General features: G+C 45.0%; 1 protein-coding gene across 4 annotated transcripts in view; it reads right to left on the bottom strand.

The window, feature by feature from the left end:
- Positions 1–12993: 12993 nt before the first annotated feature.
- The window catches only part of Smco4 (single-pass membrane protein with coiled-coil domains 4), a 76821-nt gene continuing 75876 nt past the window's right edge, over positions 12994–13938 (bottom strand). For all 4 annotated transcript variants that reach the window (XM_006510043.2, XM_011242409.3, NM_001359604.1 and 1 more), the window contains one exon: positions 12994–13715. In XM_006510043.2, the coding sequence (XP_006510106.1) occupies positions 13455–13715 (261 nt within the window). In that variant the 3' untranslated portion in view covers positions 12994–13454. The remainder of the gene's footprint in view (positions 13716–13938) is intronic.

The raw sequence follows: 13938 nt of genomic DNA, 5'->3' as shown, positions 1-13938 counted from the left end.
CTCACTTATCTAGTCAACTTGTGTTTTTTTCAAGTGTGATGACCTGCTGTTTTAGTCTATTTATACCACTGTAGCAAAATACCTTAGCTCAGATAAGTTGTAAACAACAGTTTGCTGTTCATAGCTCTAGAGGCATAGATGCACGCTGTTAAGCGAAGGTGAAGGCAGAGATCAAAGTTGTGTTTCTATCAGCCAAGGATTGCCAAAGATTGACAGCAAACCACAGGCCCCTAGGAAGGAGGCCTGACCCCAGATTCCTCTTCCCAGCATGCACTGGGAACCCAGTCAACACCTTGATTTCAGACTTTTCAGCCTCCAGACCCATGCATGAGACAGTGTATTCCAGCTATCTGAGACACCAGTCTGTGTGATACACTGTTAGGGCGGCCCCAGCATCCCAATGCCCTCCCCTATCCATGAACTAGAGCTGGAAAAGCTGTCAAAGTATCAAGCCAACAAGCCTCAGCAAAAATCCCCCTCTCTCCAGGAAAAGAAAAGAAGACTAATCCAGTCAGAGATCACAGACAGCTGAGGCTTTGATAGGCTATCCACCCTGAGAGTCAGGACATGGACCTTGGCTCAGTGGTAAGGACTTCTTCAAAAGCAGGCTTAAGCAGTGCTAAGAGGGAAATTTAGTAACTAAATGCACACATTAGCAAATAGGAAAAGGCTCAAATCTCTCCAGAATCTAGGAGCATAAAGTCAAAAAAGAAGAAAGGAAAAGAAAAGAAAAGAAAAGAAAAGAAAAGAAAAGAGAAGAAAAGAAAAGAAAAGAGAAGAGAGGGAGACAGAGAAGAGAGAGGAATGCAGAGAGAAAGAGAAAGGAGAGAGAGAGGGGGGGGGGAAGGAAGGAAGCAAGGAAGGAAGGAAGAGTCAAGAAATCTGCCAAACTCTTAAGACCATTAAGGCCTAGAAAGCAAAGTGGAGAATGTAGAGAAAAGTCAGAGAGCTGTCTCTGAAAAATAAATCAATAAAATTGACTTAAAAAAAAAAAAGGGAAGAAGACGGGTCTAAACTACCAACATGAGAACAGTACAGCTACAAACAGCAAACAGTACAGCTACAAACACAATTCTTACCAGAAAACCCACTTAAACTGTATCAAGTCCTTAAAGCAAAAGCAGAAATCAGTATGAAAGGCCTTTCAGTAACTCCAACTTTGTAAGCTTAGCCGGACGTGGTGGCACACACCTTTAATCCCAGCACTTGGGAGGCAGAGGCAGGCCTGGTCTACAAAGTAAGTTCCAGGACAGCCAGGGCTACAGAGAAACTCTGTCTCACAAAAACAAAACCAAAAACAACAACAAAAAAAGAAATAACTTTAAAAAAAAAAAGAAATATAACTTTAAGAAGGGGGAGTTTGAACAGGGGTTTGAACAGAGCTACTCTACATGGGTGAATGTCACTGCTCCTAGAATCCGTTGGCTATTAGGTGAAAACTCCATTGGCCCTTCGGGCCAGCTTCTTTCTACTGTTCGAGCAGGTGCTGTGTAGACTGCAAGAAGAGAAACGTCATCAATGGTCTGACTCAGCAGTGGACTCCATGCTGCAACAATGACAACAGGCAAGATGTGCCCACTGGTCCAACAGTGGTACGACTGTTAAGATAACCGACAATGTTATAAGTGGACCGAGACCCTGCTCAATTCATGCCTGGTGCCATAAACCTGCACTAAAGCTCATGGCTTAAGATAGCTCTAGATTCTCAAGAGAAACCTACTGTGGTTGTTTTTCTAAATGGACACGTTGTCAAACTGCCTTCTAAAATATATATGTTGATACCAATGCTTTCCATTACCAAAGAAATTATTTTCTTTGCTATTTCATAACTGTAATTTGGCTACTGCTATGAATTATAATATAAATCTGATATGCAGATGGCCTTTGTCGACCCCAGTGAAAGGGTTGTTTGAGCTCTAAAGAGTAACGGCCCACAGGTTGAGAACTGCTGGTTTATACCCATAGATCAGTGCCTCTTTCTGTGTGGCAGCAGTTAACGCAAACACACAGAACTGGCCGAAGTGCTGAAAGCGAGTGACTGTTGCATGTTCATCCTTAAATGGGACAAACTACCATCCCTCCGAAGGCTCGGGACATCACAGAAGATGGGAAACACTGGCTTCTTGGTGTTAAGTGGCTGGTGTACTCATCAACTCGCAGTGGCTGTGGCTATCTATACAATCGAAGACCTGCACCAAACTGGACCCATCAATACTACAGCCTGATAGGGAAGAGGTGTGCAAGGTCCCATTCCCAGGTGACATACTAGTGTCAGTTAATGGCTGCTGTGGGGGGCGGGGGGGAGTGTAGCCACTGATCAGTTCCTGTTACACTAAGTAACCCCATGTTCGTGCACAGGGGAGCAACTCTAATGAACCCGGTGGGTTATTTTTTAAAAAGTAAGAGGGGAAAGTGACAGACAGAGAAAAATAGGGGCTAGAGAGATGGCTCAGTGATTAAGAGCACTGACTGCTCTTCCAGAGGTCATGTGTTCAAATCCCAGCAACCACATGGTGGCTCACAACCATCTGTAATGAGATCTGACGCCCTCTTCTGGTGCATCTGAAGACAGCTTCAGTGTACTTAGATATAGTAAATAAATAAACCTTAAAAAAAATCCCTTCCTATCTGAAATTGTACAATTCCCTAATAGGATGTCACAAGGTACCTATTCTTAAAATTCTTAGAACTAATAAGTCATCAGGGTAAGCCTTCAGGATAAAAGATGGCCACACAAAATTTAATTGCTTCTGTATATAGCAATAATGAATGTGCATGTTGACAGAAAAAAATATTCCTCTTGTGATCACATCAGTGGAAGGCCTACTAGAATCCTAACAAATATGTGTAGAAGTTGAATTCAATAAAGCTGTTGAAAGCTGAGGTCACAGAAATCAAGATTTTTTTTTAAACAGGAAGATAGGCAGAAGCCACATTATGGATTGGAAGGCAGCATAGAAAAGGGCTCAGCGAAGGGCTCAATTTCCCCCAAATTGATAATATAGCCTAACACAATCTCTTTCAAAATCCCAGCATGAGGTTTTGGTTGACAGGAGCAAGATCATTCTCAAGATTAGATAGAAAGGTAAAGAAATTATAGGATTTTTTTTTTTAAATTGAAAACTATGAAGTCATGAAAGAAAAGTGAGTCTATCTAGTTTCAAGACAATACACAGCTGTCTCTCAACTTGTGAGACACAGTAGGGTTCTATCCTGACACTGTAAATTTAAAATAGCCTGAGTTGAAGATGCAGGCTTAACCTTCCAACCATGGAGGCTTAGCTACATCTCTCTTACACATTTATACCTTATTCTGCAACTGATCAAAATTATCAAGCACACGTCTACTTACAATAAAGACAAATGATATTGCCCAAACATCACAGAATTCTGTGCTGAAAGTGGACAGTAGCAGTCTCGTGAACAGTGATTGACATCATGATAGAGACCACAAGGTAAGCCACTGTGACTACCTGCGAAGCAGAGCACTTAGGATTGGGGGCTCTTGTTAGCTGCTTTTCCTGTTGCCGTGATGAAATGCCCGATAGAAGCAACTTACTGAAGAAAAGCTTGTTTTAGTCCTGTCCACCGTGGTGAGGAAGGCTCAGCATCAGGAGCTCAGGCAGCTGCTCGCATTGCATCTTCAGTCACAAAGCACAGTGACGGCCACTTGCGTTCAGCTTTGCTTCCTTTTTATACAGTCTAGGATCTTAGCCCAGGGAGGGAACTCACTCACGGGGCAGGGCTTCCTGCCTCCATCAACCTAAGCAAGACAATTCCCCACAGGCCTGCCCAGAGGTCCTTCTCCTGGGTGATTCTAGATCTCAAGTTGACAGTTGAGAGTGACCATCGCAGGTACTGATAAGGAAGGACCCTAGGGATAGTCCCACACCAGTTTGTCCAAGCATTCTGAATACAGAGGAGGAGGGACAGATTTCAACAAATGCTGGAGGGACTGGACATCAAATGGGAAAATGTGCACCTTATGGTCAAATTAACTTTTTGAAATTAACAAATAATACAATTAATAATTGTGCAAAATAGATTGTATCAGGTGTGATGGCACAAGCCTATAATCGTAGCACTCGAAATGCTCAGACCAAGATTCTGAGAAGTTTTATCAAAGTCATCCTGAACTACTCTGTGAGACCCTATGAAAAAACAACTGGGGGCTGGGGGATGGCTCAGGTAGTAAGGTGTTTGCCATGAAAGTAAGGAGACCTGAATTTAGATCTCCAGTATTCATGTAAAAACCAGGCACTGTGGCATGTGCCTGATATCTGCATGGAGATGAGCAGAAGCCTAGAGTCACCAGCTAGCCGATCTAGACAATCAGCAATCTTCAAGTTCTTTGAGAGACTCTGTTTCCCCAAGTAACATAGAAAGAGATAAAAATATTCAACATTGACCTTTGAACACATAAATACACATGCATATATCACACACACATACAAACAGATCATAAACATAAATGTGAAGCCATAAATCTTTTTTTAGAAAAAAATCCTAGGATAAATAACTGTGGAATTTGCAGCTAAGCAGCATTCTGAGATGAGATAGAAAAATCAAGATGCATAAAAAGGCAAATTGGTAAATGGGGAGCAACCAAAATCAAAAACATTTGCTCAGCTAAAGGCCCTGTTAGAAGGATGAAAAGAAAACCTACTGGGAAGCATTTGCACATCATACGGCTGAGGAAAACGCGTGTCTAGAATGTATAAAGACCTCGCCAAACCCAACGGCAAAACAGCCGACAATCCAGTTAGAATGCAGTGAAAAGACCTGAAGGCCCCGCTCACCCCACTTCACCAAGGAGAACCCAGGGGTGGCAAACAAGCACCAGGCAAAAAGCTGAGCAATGAGCCTTCGGGAAATGCAAACTAAACTCTAGTAAGTAAGAATCAGGATACTGGCACCAAAAGAGCAAAGGCTGAAAAGCCTCAAATGAGGCTAGACAGGTGGCTCAGCAGGCTCAGGCTGCTCTTGTAGAGAACCCAGGTTTGATTCCCAGCCCACCCATGGTGACTCACAACTGTAACTGCAGTCCAGGGAATCTAATGTCCTCTTCTGACTTCCACAGGCACCAGGTAAGCATGTGACACACATACATACGTGCAGGCAAAACATTAATATACCTAAAATAATAAAATAAATCTTCAAAAATATTTCAAAAAATATTCAAATAATCAGATTTAAAAGAGGAGTGAAAAACAGGGAAAAGAGATGATGTGACAGCTATCAGGAACAGAGGAAGTGCGGAGCCCTGTGAGGACCTGCAAATCATCTTGGTGGCACGGTGGCAGGCTATCAGACACTCAGGATAGGTGTGAGGAAGTTAATCTTGTGGGGAATTAGGTAAGGGGTGCACACGACCCATGCATCATTTCCCACAGTTCCACGTGAATTTATAGCTATCTCAAAATAAAAATTTACTTTTAAAGAACAAACTATTCTCAAGCCCCCATCTGTTCAAACAGGTGGCAAGCTGGATTTGTTCCATGGGCTGTGGTTTATTCTGTAGAGCTCTATACAAACAAGAAAGGCTGTGTTCACTAAACAGTACTGCTGACGAAATCTGTCCCCCGGGTACGGCGTGCCATCACCCTCTTGATTGCTCAGCAGTTATGATTACCCGCTGAGACGCACTCAGGATCAGACCCACTGATGTTCCCTTACAGTGAGGGATTCGTAAGGCCTTTCAGAGAGGCGTTTCTTCCGGGCTGCAGCCACTGACAAGTTGCTCCCGTTCCTGTAACTGCTCACCCATGCTCCTGTAAACAAGATTTGGAGTCTTCTGGCTCCTTGTAATCACAGTGTGGTTTAATATTCGCACTGTGAGTTCATCTCATTTCCCAGCCTTTGCATCCAGTCATTCTGACCACAGTCAAGCAGCAAGGGTTTTAAGTCATTTACAAAGATGTGTATTTAGACATTGGAGAGATGATGGCTGGATGGCTCACCATGCTTGCTGGACAAGCATGAGGACAGAAGTCTTAAGCTCTGCACTCACCTGAAGAGCTAAGTGTGGCCGACAGCCACACCACTGTGGAGGGAGACAGAAAGATGGCTTGGGCACGCTGCCACCAGCCTGGCTTCATTACACTCTCAGCAGAATGACTGCATATTCCCCATAGCCTGTCCAACCGTCACCTTTAATCCCTTGGACAATATCCTGCTCTAACAGGTTTGTGGTACACCTCATGGTTACAAGCACATCCCCCACTGGTGCTCTCTAGCCCTTTCAACACACTCGGTGACCTTCAGGGGGTCTGTGTTTATTTTAGGGGGGCTTTCTGCTCATCCTTTGTCTTCTTTCTAAGTGATTCATCAGTTTCACTTTTGAGTTGTGTTCCCTACATATTTGGGATATTAACCCATTATCAGAGGTGAAATTTGCAAATTTTCTCTCATTTTGTTTTTTAGGCTATTGTTGTCTTCTGGTTTGTGCATGTGATTTTGTAACCTCAATTTGTCGACTGTAACTCTGAGGTACTTACTCTAAGAAACACACACACACAAAAACAAGCCCTCCTTATAGCTCTCTTGGCTCCTTGTAGCTTCCTTTGGTAACCCTGTTTCTCCTCTCTCTACTGCCCCAACCTGTGTATACACAGTATGAGCATGACCCTTCCTTACGCACCCCATTAGTGGTTTACATTTCTATTTGTCCTTCAGTAGCTATCATTCAGTATATACTGTGAGCTTTAAATAGTGTAAAATCCTAACATAAAAAAGGCTTCTTATGCCCCTCCACTTTCTCCGCCCACCTCCAACTTGTGCCAGCTTTTCTAAAGCCAAAATCTCAGAAACATGACCACGAAACAGGTGATTTGAAATCCCAGTGAAAATTCTTTTGCTGTATTTGTGCTAGTTCTTCCTTGAATGTTTGAACTTCATAATCTTACAATTTCTTAATAAATGTCCATAAGAAAATAGTCTCCAATCCCCACCCCCACCCACAAAGGCTTCTGTGTTAGTCATGTTAGCCATCACTCACCAGAATGCACACCATAGAAAAACGGAACTGAGCCCGGCGTGGTGGCCCACACCTTTAGTCCCAGCACTCCGGAGGCAGAGGCAGGTGGATTTCTGAGTTCGAGGCCAGCCTGGTCTACAAAGTGAGTTCCAGGACAGCCAGGGCTATACAAAGAAACCCTGTCTCAAAAAACAAAAAACAAACAAACAACCCCCCCCCCAAAAAAAGGAACTGTACTGTCTTCTCACTGGTAGGTAGCCAAAGCCAAGATTCAGAGCCAATGCAAAGCTACCACACTGAGCACCTGAGACCAATCTGCTTTCCACACCCACCATCATTTTTTGGTTTGCAATGAACTGATGGAGGTAAGTCTGTGTGGTTTCCTGTGTTTGTCTTGCTCGGTGCTTGCTGAAACTTTTGAAGCCGGTAGATTTGTATTTTCCAGCCAACTTGGAAACTAAGCCAATTTGCATTAATGTTTCTGGGTGTGTTCTTAAGATAGATTGCACATTTCCTGTTGAGGAAATACTGCTTTGTCATGTCTCTTCATCTACCAGATCAAACTTACTATTTTTATTATTCTGATCTTCAGTTGCTTCAGTCGTCACTCACCTCACATACTTGAGGCCAGGTTATCAACCAACCCATCTCCAATCACATCATGCTTTTGCTGCCTGCCCCATGTCTGCCACCTTCCATCCCTCATGACATATCTATCCACCTTTTGTTTCATTGCTGATACAACTGTTGCCATGGCTTTTGTTTCTGTATGCCTGCCTTATCTCGCCCCATCTTCTCCTTCTCTGTTTGTTGTACACTTCTGCTTTACGTATGTCTTTGTAGATGTGACTATGTCTTTGGAACTCCAATCTGGGAGGATTATGTGAAGCAGGCAGTTTAAGGCCTGCTGATTCCAAGTGCAGAGACAGAAACTAGCCGGCTGGGCGTTCAAGCAGTCAGTGACAAAGCTGGAAGTAGATGTGTTTCAAAATGGAGGAGTCTGCAAAAGAATTCCATGGCAGGCTTTCTTAATTTATTCCATTCTGAACCATCTGAACCAGCTGAGTCAGGTCTGATCCCAGAAACTTAACAGGCCTTCTGAAATACCCAGGTATTTCAGAAAATATTTTCATACTGGAAAAGGAATATTCAAAAGTTGAAAATTTTCTTGCTGGGAGAGTTCAAAGACAGACAACTTTCATGAAACAGTGGGAAGGGAAATGCCAAAGGGAGTAGAGAGGCTTAGCCAGAGTCCTGCCATTTTTACCAAGCATTCAGGAACTCTCTGGGATCCACAGAGATTATGATGTTAGCAGCTGAAGTAATTAAATGCTTTTTGAAAAGACTGTTCTTTCCCAAAGAACTTGCAGGCAGAGAAATAACCCAGGCCAGCACCTGATACGTACTAACATCAAAGAAGTTTACTGTGGAAGGCTAGATACTGACAAAAGACTCATCAGAAGACAGCAGGACCCAGCCGAGTAGCTGGGCAAGCTGGGCCAGCACACTTGCTCTTCCTAATATCAGAAACATGAGGACAGGGACAGTCACCTGCAAACCCTGCACATCTCCACTCTTACTGCAGACATTTGGGAAGGATTTGGATGGCAGCTCTCATATTTGTCCTTAATCTGAAGATACTGTACCTCATATCTGGTGCTTGTACAGTGGTCTGTAGCAAATGCCATAGAGAACACAGAATCGGCACAGCTCCTGCAGACAGAAACTATGTTCCTGGTGAAAGAAAATAAAACTTGAGACCTGTGATTCATGTAATTTATGTCAAATAGCCCAAAGAGTTGTTTGTGAGCTTTGAAACCTCGGGCTGAGAACATAGCAGAACAGGCCAGAACATGCCCCGGCAGGCCCATCGTTGAGACATTCCTGAGGCTGTTTAGACATAAAGATAAAGAGAATGACATGCCGGACTGGCCCGGAGCCTCCCTATCTCCCACCCTTCTGACAGTTTGCTAATGTTTAGATGGACCAATCATGTGAAACCGCGCCAATTCCTCCCTGCTGATGTTTAAATGAACCAATCATGTGAAACCGCGCCAATTTCTCCCCCAGCCCCACCCCTTTTCTATAAAAACCCCTAGCTTCCAAGTCTCTTGGTCGAAACCACTGTCTCCTGGGTGAGATATGTTTCGACCCGGAGTTCCGCCATTAAACTGCCTTGGTGTTTTTACATCAAGATGGTTGTCTGTTCGTGATTCTTGGGTGCACGCCTAATCGGGAGTTGTGTGGGGGTTTCCTCACTAGGTTCTTTCACTGGGAGCATCAGCAGACTTGCCACAAGAGACAGCATCATGACATAGCTGCAGAGGATGCAGTCACACTTGATGTTAGACATAGCCAAGACGCTTCCTTCTTCTCTCCTCTAGCAAGTAAATGATGATAGATCCTCTGGGGGAGTGGGGGAGAGCCATCTGTGTAATCTTGCCAAAAACTGCTACATCCACTCCAGTAGTGACAAGCATGACAGGCCCCGAAAACCTGGGCACTGTCCTCAGGTGAAAAGTTCACGGAAACTTAGTCTCCTGGAGTCGTGGCATCCTGTATAAAGAATACTCCAATGTCCTTGCTTTAGTTGGTAAATGGATCTGTGTGCTTTCCCTTAATATTGCTGTATTACAAGTGCTCCTAAGGATTGATATTTTGACATAGCTAAGTTAGATTCTAGGCAGTCCTTGATCCGACCATGGGCATGGATAGCTAAGTCATGCCCTACACAGAAATTTAGCATTATCTAGGAAGAAGGAAGTTTGGACCTATGGAGGAACCAGAGTAGATACTTAGAACTATAGGTAGCTGAGTTACACCCACACACAAGTATTTACAATGGCCTAGGAGGAAGGTGGTCTATACAATAGACTAGAATAGGAACTATGGCAAGGGCACGAAGCCCTTGCCCCTGTCTTCTAAGATTAAGAGGACCTTAGGTGGAGCTGTTTTTGATCCCAGTTGTTAACATTGAATTTTATCCCAGTTGGTTCCTGCAGTCCTTCCTTGTTTGCATTCCTCTGTTTTGTGTAAGAATCCAGTAACCTCCTTGTACCTTGTCGGTGTGTCACCCAACTTCCCTATTTTCTTCTGTATAAAAAGTTTGATGCTCGATTTGACAAATTACATTCAGATCCACACTCCCTTGTGTCGAATCTGTCTGTCAATTCCCACCGACGCCTTGCCCACCTGCTCCAGAGACTCGTCCCACGCAGACAAGGAACCCAGAGGGTCTGCAGCAAACAACCAGGAAGCAGAGAGGGGAACATGCCCTCCACTCTCTGAAGTAGCCAGGGAGGAATTAGAGGAGGCAGCCTCACACTCGTCAAACCAAGCATTGCTCTCTCTCTCAGTGTGGGCTTGTAACCACCACAGTCACACAGCACAGAACAGGCGGCCAGGCCATGTGGGTTCTCTGGAAGCTTGCTATCTCCTGGGTCTCTGAGCTCTGCATGACATTTTACTCCTGAGAGAACCTCTGAGGGGCCACCAGAGGTGATCTGAGACTCTATAGCCAGGCATATTCACACAGGCACCTTGCCAGTGTCACATTGAGAAAAGACTGGGTCTGAATTTTTCACACTTGGTTTCACACACCAGCAACTGTACTGATGGTCCCGGTGATCTTGCTTAGCCAAAAAAAAAAAAAAAGGTAAACAAACACAGAGAGAAACATTGATTTAAAGACAAAAAAATATCAAATGACACCATTTATGCCTTCTATTCCTATTTTCAACCTGATTTCTCTTCTGGAACATGCTCAGTAATAAGGACTGAATACCAAGAGTCCCATATCCCAGTACAGAAACATCAGCATGACTCTGACACTCCTAATAAATAATTCAATTTCTTCATGAAACCACCTAGTCACTAGGGATAATTTCAAATTACCAAGTGCAGCCACAGGAGTGAGCACAATTTACCCTGAGAACTGGTAAACTTCCACCGAGCAGATCCACAGTAAACTAACATTTCATGCAGGTCAGGGGGTCGCTCACAAGATTATATTAATTTCAAAAGTCCACTTGCAGCCACCTTCCCTGAGCATAGCATGCCTAGTCACTGGCTCTGGGGAGCTAGTACAAATCCGTGTGCCCTTCCACAGAACAAGAAGAAAACAGAGAGTCAGACAGGATTTAAAAGCCCATCACATGTATATCCTGGGATCTTAGCTGCTAAGGAAAGCCTGAGGAGCAAGCTCCGAGTGCTCTGAGGGTCTACAGACACTGACAAGGGCAGAAATGGGCATTGATCAAGCTCCCTGGTCATAATGAATAGATGCTATGTTGATTTTGTATTTCAAAATACCATCTCAATGGTAAAATGAACACATGTGGCTCCCCACAGGTCAGGTTTGGGAGCCTGAGCCTGCTTAGCTAGAAAACCAAAGAGATGGGATTCACAAATATCTTTGCCGTCCCCAAACTCATACTTTTAGATAACTCAAAATCTGGAAGACCAAAGAACTCCCACATGTTTACATAAGGAGCCCACAGGACAGGCATCTCTCTGTCTCCTGAGCAAGGCTCCTCTTCACCTGGACAAAGGCTTATATGCCTGTTAGGTGCCCTGTAGTGGATTTATCTACTAACAGCATCTAAGATGCTGCACCGATCTCACCAGGCGAGGCCTGTTCCAATACACTTGGGCAGTGCAGAGTTGAGAGAATCTATTGAAACATAACACAATTACGAGACTGTGGTCTCTGGAGCTGGTCCTCCCAGGTTCACTTCCTTTGCCAGGGAGTAGAGAACAGCAGCTTGAAGCTCATTTAGCATGGGCCCTTTTCCTCAAAATGTATAGCTTGTAAACTTGGGAACTGAAACTTCAGGACTGATTGCCCGCCTAAATGTGATGTGAGTCAGGTATCTGGGCCAAAGCGGAGTCATGACCATCCGCACTCCAGGGGGGGCTCATAGTTACTGCTGGCAGGAAGCTCTTCCCAGTGAAGGGCAAATGCATATCACTGCGCCCTCGTGAGTTAATCCACATAAGCCTGTCAATCACCTGAACAGGAAAACATTTCTCTGGAAAGCCTCCCTCAGCATGAAGGTTAGTACAGCAGGCCCTCGGCCACTGACCGCCATCACCTGTAGAAAAAGCCCCTTTGGTAGTAACCCTTCCCATCTTCTATGGTAAACAGAAGATGTGGGTTTTGTGTGAATTCTTGCCAGACAATGGCTAAGTTACTGAAGATACAGATCCAGGTAAAAATATTTTCTGTCACCTCAATAAACTACAGTTCCCAGAAAGTGGCTGAAACTATCGGACACAGGCTCAAAACAGAACCCTGAGTTCCCCACAATTGAGAAATTTTTGTCACACACTTTGTCAACCCTAAATGACAAAGTTGTTAGTAAATCTCTACACAGGGCGGGAGGTTGCACCAGCAGTCACCCAAGTCAGCGTCTGCAGGCATCAGCTGGAGTCTTTCCTTCTCTCCCCAAGAGTCTCCACGTGCCCAGTAACACCCGTGCTGTCAGCAAGTCATGTGACCATCACTATTTGGAAAACCCCTCTCTCCTTGCAAACCCCTCTGTAATCAGCAGGACAGAACAGAGGGGAGCCCATGGTCCCATGTTACCAGGAACCTGACTTCATGGAGGCAGCTCCATCAGGCACCAGGAACTGGGAATAAGATGAGGCTCCAGCAATTTGCATATAAAGGCCACCTGGAATGACAAAAGCCTGCACCCATCAACTAAGAACAAAATCTAGCCTGACCTTTTCCCATAGGGACTGTGGTGTTTCCATCTGCAAATGGAGTGTCAAGCAGAAAAGGCTAACCAGCAAGGAAGCCTGTGTGCTCATACTCCAATGAGAACTCTGACCTTGCAAAAAGAGGTCAGTTAGCACTCACTTAGGCCCTCTCTAGTCTTATTCAGCCAAAATACATCATTGCCTGCAAGTCTAGAGGAGCAGCAAGTGAAGAGACAGGCAGGAGCAGTCAGGGACAAGGGGGCAGACAACGAGGCAAGGCTGGGACAAGGGACACAAACAAGAGAAACACCCAGTTTAAGACTATTATCTCCTTTATTCAAAAAATAAATATTTCACTTTGAGTCAACATATTTCAAATCCCATCAAGCACAGAGAAGAAAGGCTGTCCCCTTAGAAAGTTGTGAAGTGGAGCCGGGAAGCATGCTGCTGGATGGGAGGGCGACTCTGATCCCAACAGCATCACCCAGAGAGGCTCTCCTCAGGGGCAGCGATGCATCGATTTCAGGAGAAAAAGGGCCACACACACACACACACACACACACACACACACAGCTTTGAAGTCTGAAAGGCACATGAAGTGGACCATCAAGTAAATGGCACATTCACTGATAAAATGTTCCCTATCCCCACCCCACCCCACCCCCCAAAAAAGTAGAGAAATATTGATCAAGTCAAAGACCAGAGGAGACAGGGCACTCCTGCTCAGAGCTTGGCATTTCGGACATCTCTGCAGAGGAAAGCAGAATGGACGTGCTCACTCGGTGACGGCGGGGCGTGTGGCCACATACACAAACACGACAATGAGGAGCACCACCACAGCCAGGGTGGGCAGCACCACAGTGGTGATCTGCTGCCGCGCCTCCTGCATGGCCTGCTTCCGCTCCTTCTTGTCCTTGGAGGTCTCTTTCTTTGGCTTCCCTTTGAGTTGACGCATCTTTGTTAGAGGATGCTGGGAAGATATGTCCAGAGACGGCTTGGAGAAAGGCACACACTCCTCTGTCCAGGCAGGAGACCTCTGCAAGGAGAACAGCTGTGGTCAGGAAGGAATGGAACAAAGGAAATAGAAGGAACCTCAGGGCTGGGAGAGGCTCGGTGTGTAAGAAATACTGCATACATGAGGGCTGGTGCGTAGATCCCCAGCACCCACACACTAGGCCGGGCATGCCTGAACATGCCGATACCCCAGCACTGGGGAGCAGACAGGCAGCCTCAACAGTCAACAGTGAGCAACACATGAA

This window comes from Mus musculus, chromosome 9 (genome assembly GCF_000001635.26).
Source record: "Mus musculus strain C57BL/6J chromosome 9, GRCm38.p6 C57BL/6J".
Taxonomy (NCBI): Eukaryota; Metazoa; Chordata; class Mammalia; order Rodentia; family Muridae; genus Mus; species Mus musculus.
Note: the sequence above shows the minus strand (reverse complement) of the source record. Positions and strands in the feature narration are given on the sequence as shown.